The 13680-nt window shown below is 36.4% G+C and overlaps 1 protein-coding gene across 1 annotated transcript; it reads left to right on the plus strand.

Moving 5' to 3' along the window:
* Nucleotides 1-2488: 2488 nt before the first annotated feature.
* Nucleotides 2489-13374, plus strand: MS3_00007460 (uncharacterized protein). Its single transcript, XM_051215736.1, has 8 exons — nucleotides 2489-2533; nucleotides 3933-4216; nucleotides 4252-4411; nucleotides 4444-4556; nucleotides 4592-4778; nucleotides 5594-5927; nucleotides 7218-7970; nucleotides 10012-13374. Exons 2-8 carry the CDS (start codon nucleotides 4041-4043, stop codon nucleotides 11289-11291), a joined length of 3003 nt encoding a protein of 1000 aa, XP_051066267.1. The 5' UTR covers nucleotides 2489-2533; nucleotides 3933-4040; the 3' UTR covers nucleotides 11292-13374.
* The last annotated feature ends 306 nt before the right edge of the window (nucleotides 13375-13680 follow it).

Below are 13680 nucleotides of genomic sequence, written 5' to 3' on the forward strand. Positions count from 1 at the left end.
GTTTGTTCAGCGTTTCTTAAACCGAAGGACATTCGCAAAAATCCGTAAAGTCCGAAAGGAATTATGATGGCCGTTTTCGGAATGTCGTCAGTGGTCATGGGAATTTGGTTATAAGCTTCAACCAAGTCGATTTTCGAAGAGACAGTTGAATCTTTCAAGGTGGCTGTCAAATTGTGAATGTGAGGCAACGGGTGACGATCGGGAATGGTTTTCGCATTCAATCGCCGATAGTCACCAGTTGGACGCCAATCGTTGCTGTCCTTTTTTGGGACCATGTTCAACGTAGATGCATATGGGCTATTTGACGGTCGTATGATTCCTAAGTCTATCATGTGGTCGAACTCGTTTTTCACCGACCTTAGCTTTTCGAGGGCTAGTCGTCGTGCTTGAGAGAACACAGGTGATCCTGTAGTCTTGATGTGATGTGTAACGCTGCTGGTTACACATGGTAATTTCGGTTGCGTTTGGTGTATCCCAGGATACATATCGAGTAGTCGTTGATAAAGTGGGTCTATCGTATGCGTTAAGGTAAACGTACCTTTTGCCATACGTAGCGATAGGTTTTCCGTTTGCCACCTGTAAGTTTAGAGCCGATTCATTAAGCCGGTCGTTAAGATTTGCTGTGAGAACGCTAACTTCTGCGCCAGTGTCGACGAGGTAGCGAACTCTCGTTGTCACATCTGTGACGTACAACAGCCGGCTATGTTCGCCGGCTACGGTTGCCGTTAACACGTGCCGGCTTGGAAGTTTCCCGAGTTGTTTTTCGAGTCAGTCGGTTTCGTGTTGGGAAAATTGCAGGGTTTTCTGCAATTTCTGGAAGACTTTCCATACTGGTTGTGATACCAGCACCAGTCGGGATTATCCGTCTCTCGTGGTCTAGAGACAGATCGCTTACGTGAAGTGCTTCTACGTGGGGTGTGTGATCGCTTACGGTCGTTACGAAAATTAAGATAACGCGTAAGTGTATGAAATAACTCTGTTATGTCATTCTGGGTTGTTTGGGGCTTTTCCTTGACTGAAAATACCTCGGTATTAGAAGATTTTGTGATTTCTAAAATGCGGTCGGCAGATGCAGCTAGCTCGTCTAAGGCGTTGTTGTGGAACGAGACAAGCACAGCTTGCACCTGTTGCGGAAGTTTCGAAAAGAAAAGTTGTTTAAATAGGCCTCCATTGAAAGTTCTTTAGCCGATAACCTCTCTCATCCTTTGCAACATGTCCGTCGCAGAACCGCGTTGCAGGTCGATGTTATTGAGGAGTTGGTCTAACCTTTGTCTATCAATTAGGTCTCCGCGCTTAAGAATAGAACGTTTCAGCGTTTCATCAGGTTCAGAAACATCACTAGTAAACATACTAGGTGTTACGTACCTGTTGAATTCGCACGGTAGTGCCTTGATTACTGCGAGGAATTGTACACGTGTGTCGATCACGCCGTGCTCAGAAAAGTCGGCTTCTACATAGCAAAACCAGGCCTCGATGTTGTTTGGCCAGAAGGGCATCAGTTGAAATGAAGGCGCGGATATAGTCTTGAGCTTAAGTACTTTGGGTGTCTGTTCAGTCATAATGAAATATGAAGTACGAGAATGAAGGAGGGAAAAATATATATATCGAAAAACACGAGAAAAAATATCACAATGTATAAAATATTAAGATAAGGCAATGATATATAGTATCCCAAAAAGGAACACACAGTTTGGGATTTGGTGTACTAGATCACGTTAGGCTCACCAATGAAGATGGCACAGGTATTCAGTGTTTGACAACGCTTTTACCAGTAACACCCTCTAATATAACTCGTACCCACCAAGAGAAATCAAAAGACAGAATCGAGGAGATCAGAAGTTGTATTTGACGAGTGCCAATATATCGGAATTATCTGATCTAATCTGGCTAGCGATTGCAGTAGATGTTGAGCACGGCGTTTCAACACGTGATCTGGTGCGGATGCATGACCGAGCGCCTTCAGCTAGGTGATTCCACTAAAACTAATCTGGTCAGCATCCAATGTCGAAAACTTACAGAGCTATTTATTTTGGGGATTTATTTATCGCTACACAGTAATTTGTATGCTGATCCGGACCACATCGAAGATATTTGTGGCATATGACCAAATTTAGGGTGAATTTCTTGTTATAAAGTCCATATTCCCAAATAGACTTGAAATTAATGCATGTATTTAAGAAGTGTGAAAAGCCTCCTGGCATTCTGAATGTACATATGGTTTGAAGTCTTGCTATAATGATAGTAAGTGTCTGGAAAGAAGTTACCCATAATCAGAGTAACATCGATCCAAGCAACGTCCTAGGAGCATTTCTAGAGAACACTTGATGGATTCTCAAACAGTTAACCTAGCAGCTCACACGCGTTTAGTGAAAGAATTGTTTTTTCTGGTTTCCATTCACTAATTTCTGTGCCTAGCAATGTCTGTAACGATCAGAAGTGATTTGAAGCATTGAATATATTATGTAGGACTTGGGCATTAAACACTTGTGGGGCGCTTTGTTTGGGTTTGTTTCAAATAAATTCTGTACTATTTGTACGTCTCGCTTATGAATACTGCTGCACTCTGTCATGAGTATTATTTCATGAAGCACAGGAAGCGTGGTTAATTTCTTAAAAACGCTTTTATCTTTAAGTTTAGTCTCGTAACACGATAGTTCCCTAACTCCTTATTTTGGAGGAAAATTTTGTCTGTTTTGGGGAAACGCTATAAACAACTTTGGGAAAATGGCACAAAAACCTCAACATTTCCTCGGGTTTTGGGAAAACTGCCATATTTCTTATGACTTTTTGGAAAACCACGGAATTTACCCAAAGTACCCCAAAATAGGGAGATTATGTTTTTCAGCCAGATTTGTTGATAATGTAATGCACGAATCTACTTTAGTTTTAATTTTATCCATTATTTCGAGTATGTTGTCACCTCTGCTACATTCATGCTGTTCTAGCGTTGTTTGTGTCCAGAACACTTGAAAATCTCATGGAGTAGTGATCTAAAGGTAATTCTAGTAAGATTTCTTTAACCAGTCTAAATGACAACAAACTGTATCTCATCCAGTTTACTCAGAAAAGCGTGGTTTTGTTAAGCTTGATTTGAATATTAAAGGCGGAAGAAATCCCACTAAGGTTTGTTCAAAATCAAATCCACTTCGGGAGTAAATGTTTCATGGGACTTCGCTTTTACACCATGTCTTATTCACAATATAATAGTACAGAAACCTTTGCTTAACTGTCTGAAGGGATTTAAGCTTCACATCAAAGTTTCTCTTAAAAAGGTACTCATAAGGCGTATTCCAGTTAGAATTACTTTAAAAGTGTACCTTGGAAATCTATATTTTGATAGTTATTGTCAATAGGAAACATTACATAGTTTAGGTCAATTGAGCGAAATGTGCTTGTGAAGTCGGCACCTTCACAAGAAGGTGGGTTAGTCATTTACTTTCCAGTTGACTAAGGCAAATACACACTATTCTAACTGGCCTATAACTTGACGTTAGTTGTCAATTGTTAACCAAAAAATTAAATTAAATAACATCAGCTTTCTAATTCTCGGTAGGCTTGAGAAAGCTATAAATGGCTTGAGACAGGTGGCAGTACCGAATTCTTATGCCTCAATTTCGATAGTCTTCTTAAATAATAGTCTCAGCTTGTATTTTGAGCTAAATATAGCGTAAGTTTAGTGTTCAGGTGAAATTACAGAGATTTTCTAGAAAAGAATAGGTACCCTTGTATGATAATCCCATAGGAATAAGCTTAGTTAAAAATTTCCAAACGTTCTGACTTTTGTAACCACTCGGCATCTAACCAATCCTATTCAACAAATCTGTGGGAAATAAACAGCCTAAACTCTCATTAGTTATGAATACATTTTTAACTGCTCAACTGTAACACTATTAGTACATCACTTATTTATTTTCTTTTTATTCCTTTTTCAGACGTCATGCTCTGTAATGGAAAAGAAAACTTCAATGAAATTACTTACCTCAGGAGCTGGTTTGCCTCTATGTGCTGAGGAAACTTATTTTCTTTTGTAATATCTCATAATGAGGGTACGGGGACCTAATTTATCACCTGATGTGAATTTTGCGAAAAAGAACCCTATTCCGAATGTCACAGGGAGCCATCAGATGACTTGGAAGGAGTTGGCTGAAGCTGATGATCTTGCTTCCGCCCTCACCGTTGACCCTTATCTTGGATTCACTACCCATAAAATGACTGAGTATGTTTTTGCAAGTAACATATTCTCTTTTATAGCATGAAGCTAAGAATTCCAGATAGAATTAAAATGAAGTTTCGTGATATTATATGCAACTTTCAGAAGCATAAATGTTATGATGCTGCCTATAATCAGTTGATAGCCGATCCAAATATTGTAAAACGTCCTTGGAGTGTTGATCCTCGGTTCAAAGAGCATGTACGTGTTTCGTAGCCTTGATTTATTCATAGGTCAATCGTTATCTTTTATTGTTTGATGATCGTTCTGGCATCGAAATTCGACCATGTTGGCGCTATGCATCGGAAAACCATATGGGTGCTGCAATTTTCGCAACAAGAGATTGGTAAACCAAAGGAATCCTCATAAATAAGTTTCTAGGGCTAAAGGATCACGTATCAGTACCTTGGTGGGATGTATTGCTGAACTTAAACATCACGAAGAAGCTGCATTTCTGAAGCATCACAAAAATGATTTTTCGGTTATGTATTCTTCTAGGAAAAATTGCTCTCAGTTGTGGTTGGGTCCCGCTGCCTACGTTAATCATGATTGTCATCCAAATTGTGAGGTAACGTTTTGTTCGATATATTAGATGCATCTCAAGTTTATATCTTCCTAAGCAACCATATTCTTACGTTGTTACTGACTGACTGACTGACTGATTCTTACTAGGTTCCAATCTTCCTGTTAGGTCTAACTCAGTAACAGACCTTCATTGTTCAAGTTTGGAGATGTCTAGATAAAAGAGCGAAAGTCATCAATCAAATGAAAAAAAAACGCAGATTAACCAATACAAAGAAGAGTAGATATTATGTGATAGTTTTAAGATTGCAAGATAAAAAGGAATATGTACCATTGTGATTGTTCTTAAACAATTCTGTTGACGTTTTCTTTCATATATTACATTTTTGTTTATTAGAGTTAGATCACTGGCTGTGTTTGTCGCGTCATTAAGATAATTCAACGATAATGAGATTCGATTTCCGCTGATTAATTTTATAAAACATTTAGTTAGTGTGACTTCTCTATATAGTCGTTGCTAGTCTGCAAAAGATTGTTTAGAATGGTAAATGAGATTTTTAGATTCCATGCCAGTGCTTGATTGTTAGCACAAATATGGATGTCTTTCCACGACTTTTAACTCATTTTGAACCTCGGAGAATGTATTAGGAATGATTAATGGTTTTTTAAGTGATTAATCTCCAAGTATTTAGTTCTCTTTCAAAAGTAATAATGTTGGATACTTTTTGAGTAACATTAACTCAGCATACTTTATTAAGTGTAGGCTTTTATCACCAAGGCTTAAAATTCCGTTGGTTTTATGAAACAAATCGTTCTTGCAAATCACCTTATCCTACAATCTTTTTTTCTGATTGAATTTAGTTCACAATTAACTGTGATATTGACGCTCGTATGAGTTTGGAAGCAAAAACGGATATAAAATGTGGTGATGAAATTTTTATCTATTATGGTACTCACTTTTTTGATACAAATAATAGAGCTTGTGAGTGTTTTACCTGCGAGTTATTGGGGCGCGGTTATTTTAGTAAATTTACACAAACGATTGACAATGCCACTGTTTCCAATCAAAAACTGATTCCAAATATTGTGAATGGTCAAGAAAACTATACCAGAAATATAGCGTCGTATCACAATGCCCGTTACAATCCTAATGCTCGTAGTCATGTTCTTCTTGATAAGATGAACTTATTACCAGGTAGGTTTGTTTCAGAATATCTGTATAAAGGTGTTAGTTCTAGTAAATTATCGCTTATCATCCTTATTTGATATATTATTAACTTGCCAAAGATATCGCGAAACGACATCTTCATTGTTGAACATATTAACTTGTATTCTTTTGATTTTGCTTATATTCACTTCCAATGCGTATACAAAATAACAAATTTATGTTTATGTGTTTATTGTGTATAGTGAACAGTAATGTTTATTCCATCAGTTAGCCATAATCAATGTAGTACCTACCTAAAATGTGCATCAGTCTAAGTCACTACACCACATAAGAAAAACGAAGTTGACTAAATTAATAGAAAATGAATCGAGATAAGAGTATGAAACAGGATTCATCACTTACTAAAAGCCAAGCCACGTTTTAGAACCTGTTCCAAAATTTCGTCAATCACTAAATCATCCGGACTGACAAGACTTTGAAGATAAATGAAAATAACAAAAACACATCCAATCGCTTTCATCGCTACGACCAAACTCGGTATAGACAGAGATCAGTTATAAAACGATATTTCCATTTAGAGGGGAAGAATTTCGTCCCAAACATTCCGGCGTTGTTACTTATGGTTTTTAAATAGTTAGTTTGCTAATGTCTTCATTCAACAAAACTTTGTCAATCTTCACTCCTAAGTGTGTAATCTCATTTCTTTAAAGTTTTTTTGCTAACTAAAAGCTGAAAGTATATTCGATCATTGTGAGAAATAATCGATGATATATAGAACTTTATCTCTCTTAGATGCAATAACGTCGTTATTCAAGTGTGTCAAACAGCAAAATAAATCTATAACGCCATTTGTCTCGATAAATTCTATTTTATTTAGCTTTGCAGTTTATTTGTGATATGTAAACTTTTTCATGCAAGTAACTAGTGTTTATATTATATTAAATATCACTGAAGCTTCAGTTTCTCGCTCTTCTTCACAATCCTTATGACATTTTGCCGTAATTCTCAAAGACATCAAACGTAAGGATTCTACGATTCTGTCAATTCACTTTGTTCATTATATGCATGAAAGAAAACTAAGTTCATGAAAAAATACAGATGATCCTCCCTACTCAGTAACTTTACTGTTCAATATTTGGATTCACTCTTTTTATGAATAAGGGAGTGACATTTTAGATGTCAAATTAGGTCTACAGTTTCGTTAAATGTTTAAAATGCATTTTCGTCTTAATGGTTCTCTGGGATATTTAAACAAGTTACCAGTGAGATTAAGACTTTATTTATTTATCTTTTGTACATACTTTGATTTTTTTTTAGATAATACTCTGTCTGCATGTAATGATGCACAAAATGCTAAGCAATTATCTTTGGATTTTTTCCTCGAAAAGGGATCTTCCACTGGTTTAGCTTGTAAAGCATTACCTAATGCCTACGCCTTACGCCATACTGGATCTCGTCTAAACCGCGTTAAAGCTCGATTATTTGCTGCAAAAGTAGCTTCTATAAACAGATCCTTTGGTGTGAACAGTCAAGAAAACAGAAAGCCAAAAATCAAGTCTTCTTACAAAAAGTGTAAATTAAGAATGACAATTTCAAATATCATTCCCTCTTTAAAAAGAAACAAGTCAAAATCAAATCCCCACGCCATTGGTAAAAAAAACCTAATGAAATCTGTCGCTGCCGTAAAAAGCCGACAAATATTGTCTGACGCTCAAGCAAAGGACAATTTTACTTCGAGAAGAAATATCGGTAACCTGTCTGATCACAGTATAGTTTGTGATGGTATATCATGGCAGGAATCCGATGGGACAAGTAGTGGATTAGGGCGGAGTGTTAACAATGACAGTAGTGGCTCCAATAGTCCATTACCACCAGATTTGGATCGGATGTCATCGACTTCACCAAACAATTCACTCAGTGAAACGATTGTTGTTACACCTGATCTTAAATCATCTTACTATCTTGAATCACTAGTTCAAAAGTGCACTGACAATCGGAATATGAAACGAAAACCATGTAGTATTAGTGCTGAGTCTTCTATACCAATCATCAGTCCATTACGAATTACAGGTGTGTTAAGCAGAAATTTATATACATTCATATTTTCAGATGTGTTTCAAAGTATGGCAAATTGAACAAATGCGTTGCTGAATCACGTTTTTTATTGACGTAGATGACTAATCTTAGATACCTTTTAATGCTAGAAATATGTTAAAAAAATCAGTCGTGTAATTTTTTAGTCCTATAGTTTGTTAATGATGCTTTTTAGTGTCATTGTTTTGAAAATTGAGTTTCGTAGAAATATTTTCTCAGTAAATCTGAGCTGAATTTATACTTTAAACCTAGAATGATCGTTAGTTACTGACTATCTATTTTCATGATTAGCTACTAACTGGTTACCTAATCCCTTACGTAAATTTCCCGAGATTTTAGGTCAAAATCTCATTTGTTTACAAGTTAAATTTGATTCAGGTGGTTGATAATCACTAAAACAGCTTTAATAAACTTCTTAAAGAACTAGTACTGAACACCGATAATAAATCTACTTTAGACAAACAGTGAAGCGTACCTACTTACGCCTGTTACTCCCAATGCAGCATAGGCCGCAGACCAGCATTCTCCAACTCACTCTGTCCTGGGCCTTCTTTTCTAGTTCCCTCCAATTCTTGTTCATTTTTCTCATGTCTATTTCCATTTCTCGGCGTAATGTGTTCTTTGGTCTTCCTCTTTTCCTTTGACCTTCAGGATTCCATGTGAGGGCTTGTCTTGTGACGCAGTTGGGTGCTTTCCTCAATGTGTGTCCTATCCACTTCCAGCGCTTCTTCCTGATTTCTTCCTCCGCTGGGATCTGGTTTGTTCTCTCCCACAGTACGTTGTTGCTAATAGTGTCCGGCCAATGGATCCGAAGTATTTTGCGTAGACAACTGTTAATAAACACCTGTATTTTCTGGATGATGGCTTTCGTAGTTCTCCAGGTTTCTGCCCCATACAGTAGAACTGTCTTGACATTTGCGTTGAAAATCCTGACCTTGGTGTTGGTTGACAGTTGCTTTGAGTAACAGATGTTCTTCAGTTGTAAATATGCTGCTCTTGCTTTGCCGATCCGCGCCTTCACATCAGCATCAGATCCACCCTGTTCATCAATGATACTGCACAGATATGTAAAAGATTTTACATCTTCCAAATCTTCTCCGTCAATTGTGATTGGATTGGTGCATTCTGTGTTGTATCGGAGAATCCTGCTTTTCCTTTGTGTATATTGAGACCTACTGCTGCTGAGGCTGCTGCCACACTGTTCGTCTTCTCCTGCATCTGTTGTTGCGTTTGGGATAGAAGGGCCAGATCATCTGCGAAGTCTAGATCATCCAACTGCATCTTAGATGTCCATTGTATCCCGCGCTTTCCTTCAGATGTTGACGTCTTCATGATCCAGTCGATCGCCAGGAGAAAGAGAAAGGGTGAGAGTAAGCAACCTTGCCTAACACCGGTCTTTACTTCGAACGACTTTGTCAACTGCCCTCTATGCACGATTTTGCAGTGTAATCCATCATAGGAATTCTGTATGATAGTGACTATCTTCTGAGGCACGCCGTAGTGTCGAAGAAGTTTCCATAATGTTGTTCTGTCCACGCTATCAACTGCTTTCTCATAGTCAATGAAGTTGATGTAGAGTGATGAATTCCATTCAACTGATTGTTCCACAATGATCCGTAGAGTTGCGATTTGGTCTGTACACGTAGGCGAATGTATATTCAGTTTTGGAGTGCTTATGTTAGTGGTGATTGACCAAGTATCCCATTTTCAAGGATTCTTTGTAAAAATATTTACTTGGAACACCAAATACTTTCTAGGGATGTTCATTCTTGTATGTGGATTAAAGGTTTTGTGTTTTACTCAAATTGTTTTATGATATTTAAGGTAATCCAATAATTTTATGTTCGTAAGTATCCAACTAAGCTGTAACGTTCAGCATTTCATGGGGAATGTAGGAAAGCAAATTGTTTATAATGGTACTGAGTTTTTTTTAGGAAGAAAAACATTTTTTCGAAAGTAGTTTTCACCAATTTTACCATATTTATTGATTGAATCGAAATCTGTTATGCTATTTCAGCTGAAAATGAACTAACAAAGAATGTGGAACCTATTTTGGGACGACTTATGCATGAAACAAAGTGTAGTAGTGATTTAAAAAGCCCACTAACTACTAATTATATATTTAATCAATCTACTACTTCTGAACACTGTCGAAGACGTTTAACAAATTATGATGCTCGTTTGATAGCCGAGGCCAGTTTGCTCACTCCGGTATCCAAACAAAGGCAACGTAAACCGCCAAGTTATCCAGATTCTGTAGAGTATGTTTCATTTAAAAATACGGTGAGATCTAAAACAAGGTCAATAAAGTGTGGAAATAAAGATGAACTTTTGAATGACAAGTCACAAAATAACAACGGCCATGATGTTAAAGATGCAAATGACGATTCTAAAAGTTTTTATACTAAGTACAACCCACAATTAGGGTTATCTTTTGTGGGGAATAAATATGTTGCGGCTTCGGGAACACAGTGTTATGCAATGCCGGACCAATGTACGGATATTGAGTCTTTTTCTGAGGAGCTGATACCCCCATTACTAACCAGTCCTTCGAAACTTCATACAACGTCATCATTTACTTTGTCAGATAGTTCTCATGATGTGGGTCCTCCCTCCATATATTCCACAGCTGAAGCAGATGATAGAAGTGAACTCATTTCGATTGATTCTGAACTCACTGAACCCAATTTAGATACTGATTCCTCATGTGATTATCATATTTCTAACACACCCATAATCCCTTTCAGTCTTTATAATAAGTCCATTACAAATGACAAAAAAAGTTCTTTAATGTCAGCTGAACATATTCTTATAGATCATGATTACTCTTTGCCAGCATATGATGCTGAATGTACTCTAGTTTCGGATCCAATACTTAACACTAAAATAAACAACCAAGACCACCGGCAGAAATCCGAGAAAAATTCACTTCAAAACTATAGTATCAATAATAATAATGATAAAAACTTTAATGCATATTTACCAGAAGTCGTCCGTACACCTCCACCTCCACTTCTGCAACCAGAAACTCAATCTAGTATTTTCGAATTGTATGCTCGTGATTCACCACGTAAAATTAAAAATGATTTCCTCTCAAATTCATCTCATATCCCCTCAGTTTCCTACGCTCATAATTCATGGCAGTCTCGAACTTCAGATACAAAGGACATTTGGCACCCTGATCTTCTGTTCTCTGACTCTTCTTCACCAGATTCTCGCCGTCTAACGGTTACTCTTAAACGCGTTGGACCTAAGCATTATCAAATATCTCAACCAAGTAGACTTTTTATTGATTGAAAAAGATATTTTGTCTATAATATATGACTATGCTTCTTTTTACTTTCACGCAAATTTATAGAGATGTTTTTATTCCTTGTTTATGACCAGCATTTTCGATTTCTTACTACCTCAGATTTCTCATTTATATATATGTACTACATAAAAATCCATATTCAATCCTATTATTTTCTTTTAGCATGGTAATTATTGTCAGTATGTATATAATGTTAATAAAAAAGCACTCTGGCTGTTGTTAACAGTACACCTCTTTTATTCTGTGATTGCTTTTATGTAATGAGATTCTTTAAGTAATCTGAAGTCCAAATGCAATACAGTCTTATGAGCTGGAAAAGTTTAAAAATGGCAAAGATTTTTAAATTATGACAGTGATTACTGATCCAACATCTAGATCATCTTGCTACAGACGTAGTTGCGGATTCTAGCTATCGCTCTACATACTTCACTATAAGTAACCAGATAATGTCACTAGTTCTCACACTGTCTGACACAAAGCCGAGTATATAAACATGTACTTGGTGAGTGAGTTACATTATTTAATTAATTAATGGGGAGAAAAAGTGTGGAAATGTTTAATTCACATTTTGCACCCATAGTTATTACTTTTAAAGACAAGGAGAGAAGTAACTGGACATGGAGACCACTTCATGTAGTTGGTGAGATCTATTAGTCAGCGACGTAACTTCAGTCTTAGTATTATAAGCAGAGATAGTTGGTGGCTAGCAGTGGAATCCAAGACGCACGTTTCGTTTGACGTCTGCTACTATATAGTTATCCGTATCATTTAGGGAATTAATCTTCTGAGACGGCAACCCCAAGGTAATGTGATCTGATAAATAGACCGAATTATCTAGCACTAACACGAAAGAAATGCATGACAACTTATTTTTCGTAGACCGAGATATTGTCCACTTTTGCTATACTATTTAGTTCTATATATCTTTTGGTGCTTGGTCAATTTCCTAAACAAAGAAAAACTACACTTGAAAATTCTGTCTAATGGTCATGATATATATGTATAAAGCTTTTCTGTGCTAACGTGTTTCACAGGACCACCATTAACCGAAGTCAACTAGTTATTATTGCTGAGTTTGTATTGCAGCACCAGCGAATAAATTCCGAATGGACACATTAGTACCTCAATTGGCTATAAGTTGGGTTAAAAAAGAGTCCATCTAGGCAGTACCACATGATGAAACAAATGAGTTCTTATTTAGATGAAGAACAATGCCTTAATTGGTAATTTATTCGTTTACTTTTATTATAGAGAGTATTGGAGCAGTATATATCAACTGACAGATAATTCCCATTTAAACATTAAAATTAAAACACGAAGTTCAGCGAAAGGATCTCTTTTCAACGAATTTATTATCAAGCTGTACAATCGCATAAATATTAAAATTTTTTTGTTTTTGTAAAAGTATATATCAGTATGAAACGTAGTTTCACATCGAGTAAACATTAATTTGACCACATTGGGATTAGACATAAAACTTTCCAGTGTGACATTTCATACTCCATCCTTTATATGAATTGAAGATATGTGTATTTCATGGATAATTTCTAATACTGTTGGTCTACTCGGAGCTAGTGGCAACATAAAGCTTATTTTTGGACGGTGTATTAATCATTTTCGAAACAAAGATTTTGATAAGTTTTATGTGTTGTATTGGTTTCCAGATTATACATTGTTTTCTACAGAAATTTTGAAGTAGTGTTTACTTTATTATGTATTATCATAAAGTCATGGCTAGTTATGTGGAATTAGAAACCACCAATCCATACTTATTTCTTCAAAATACTTCCTAGTAGTATCGGATAAAGCTTTATTTTGAATATCATTTGAAAAATTTTCAAGTGAAACTTCCAATTTAACATTGCACTTCATAACTAAAATTTCGTGTAACTTCTTCAACTACTTATTTATGGTTTATAGCAGCACTATTCTCCCGAAACAAAATTAAGATGTCTATGAAGCTAGATGCTAGATTCATACACTGGAAACTACTTAATCTGAAAATTATTCGGTTAGTGTAACAATTCAGTTACATTTAGATATTGTATTATTCCCAATCAGGTTATTTATTGCTGTATATTTGCGAGACGTTTATCTTAATGGGGAGATCCATATTTTAACGAATAAATGCTAGGTTGTAATGAACTGAGGAAAATCCCTACTATAAATGAGTTAATTACATATGTATATTCATGGAACTAAACAGGGAGTAACGGCAGTAAATTCATCATGGGGTTGTGGAGATTTCTGAATTTCATTTAAATCATGAACCCATTTAAGTTGGACCACCATTGAAAACCTGAAAGTATTGAACGGCCATCTCGTTCCAGTATGGAACTCATCATCAGCGTACGTCAGCATCCCCGCACACAC

This window comes from Schistosoma haematobium, chromosome 4 (assembly GCF_000699445.3).
Source record: "Schistosoma haematobium chromosome 4, whole genome shotgun sequence".
In the NCBI taxonomy this organism is placed as follows: Eukaryota; Metazoa; Platyhelminthes; class Trematoda; order Strigeidida; family Schistosomatidae; genus Schistosoma; species Schistosoma haematobium.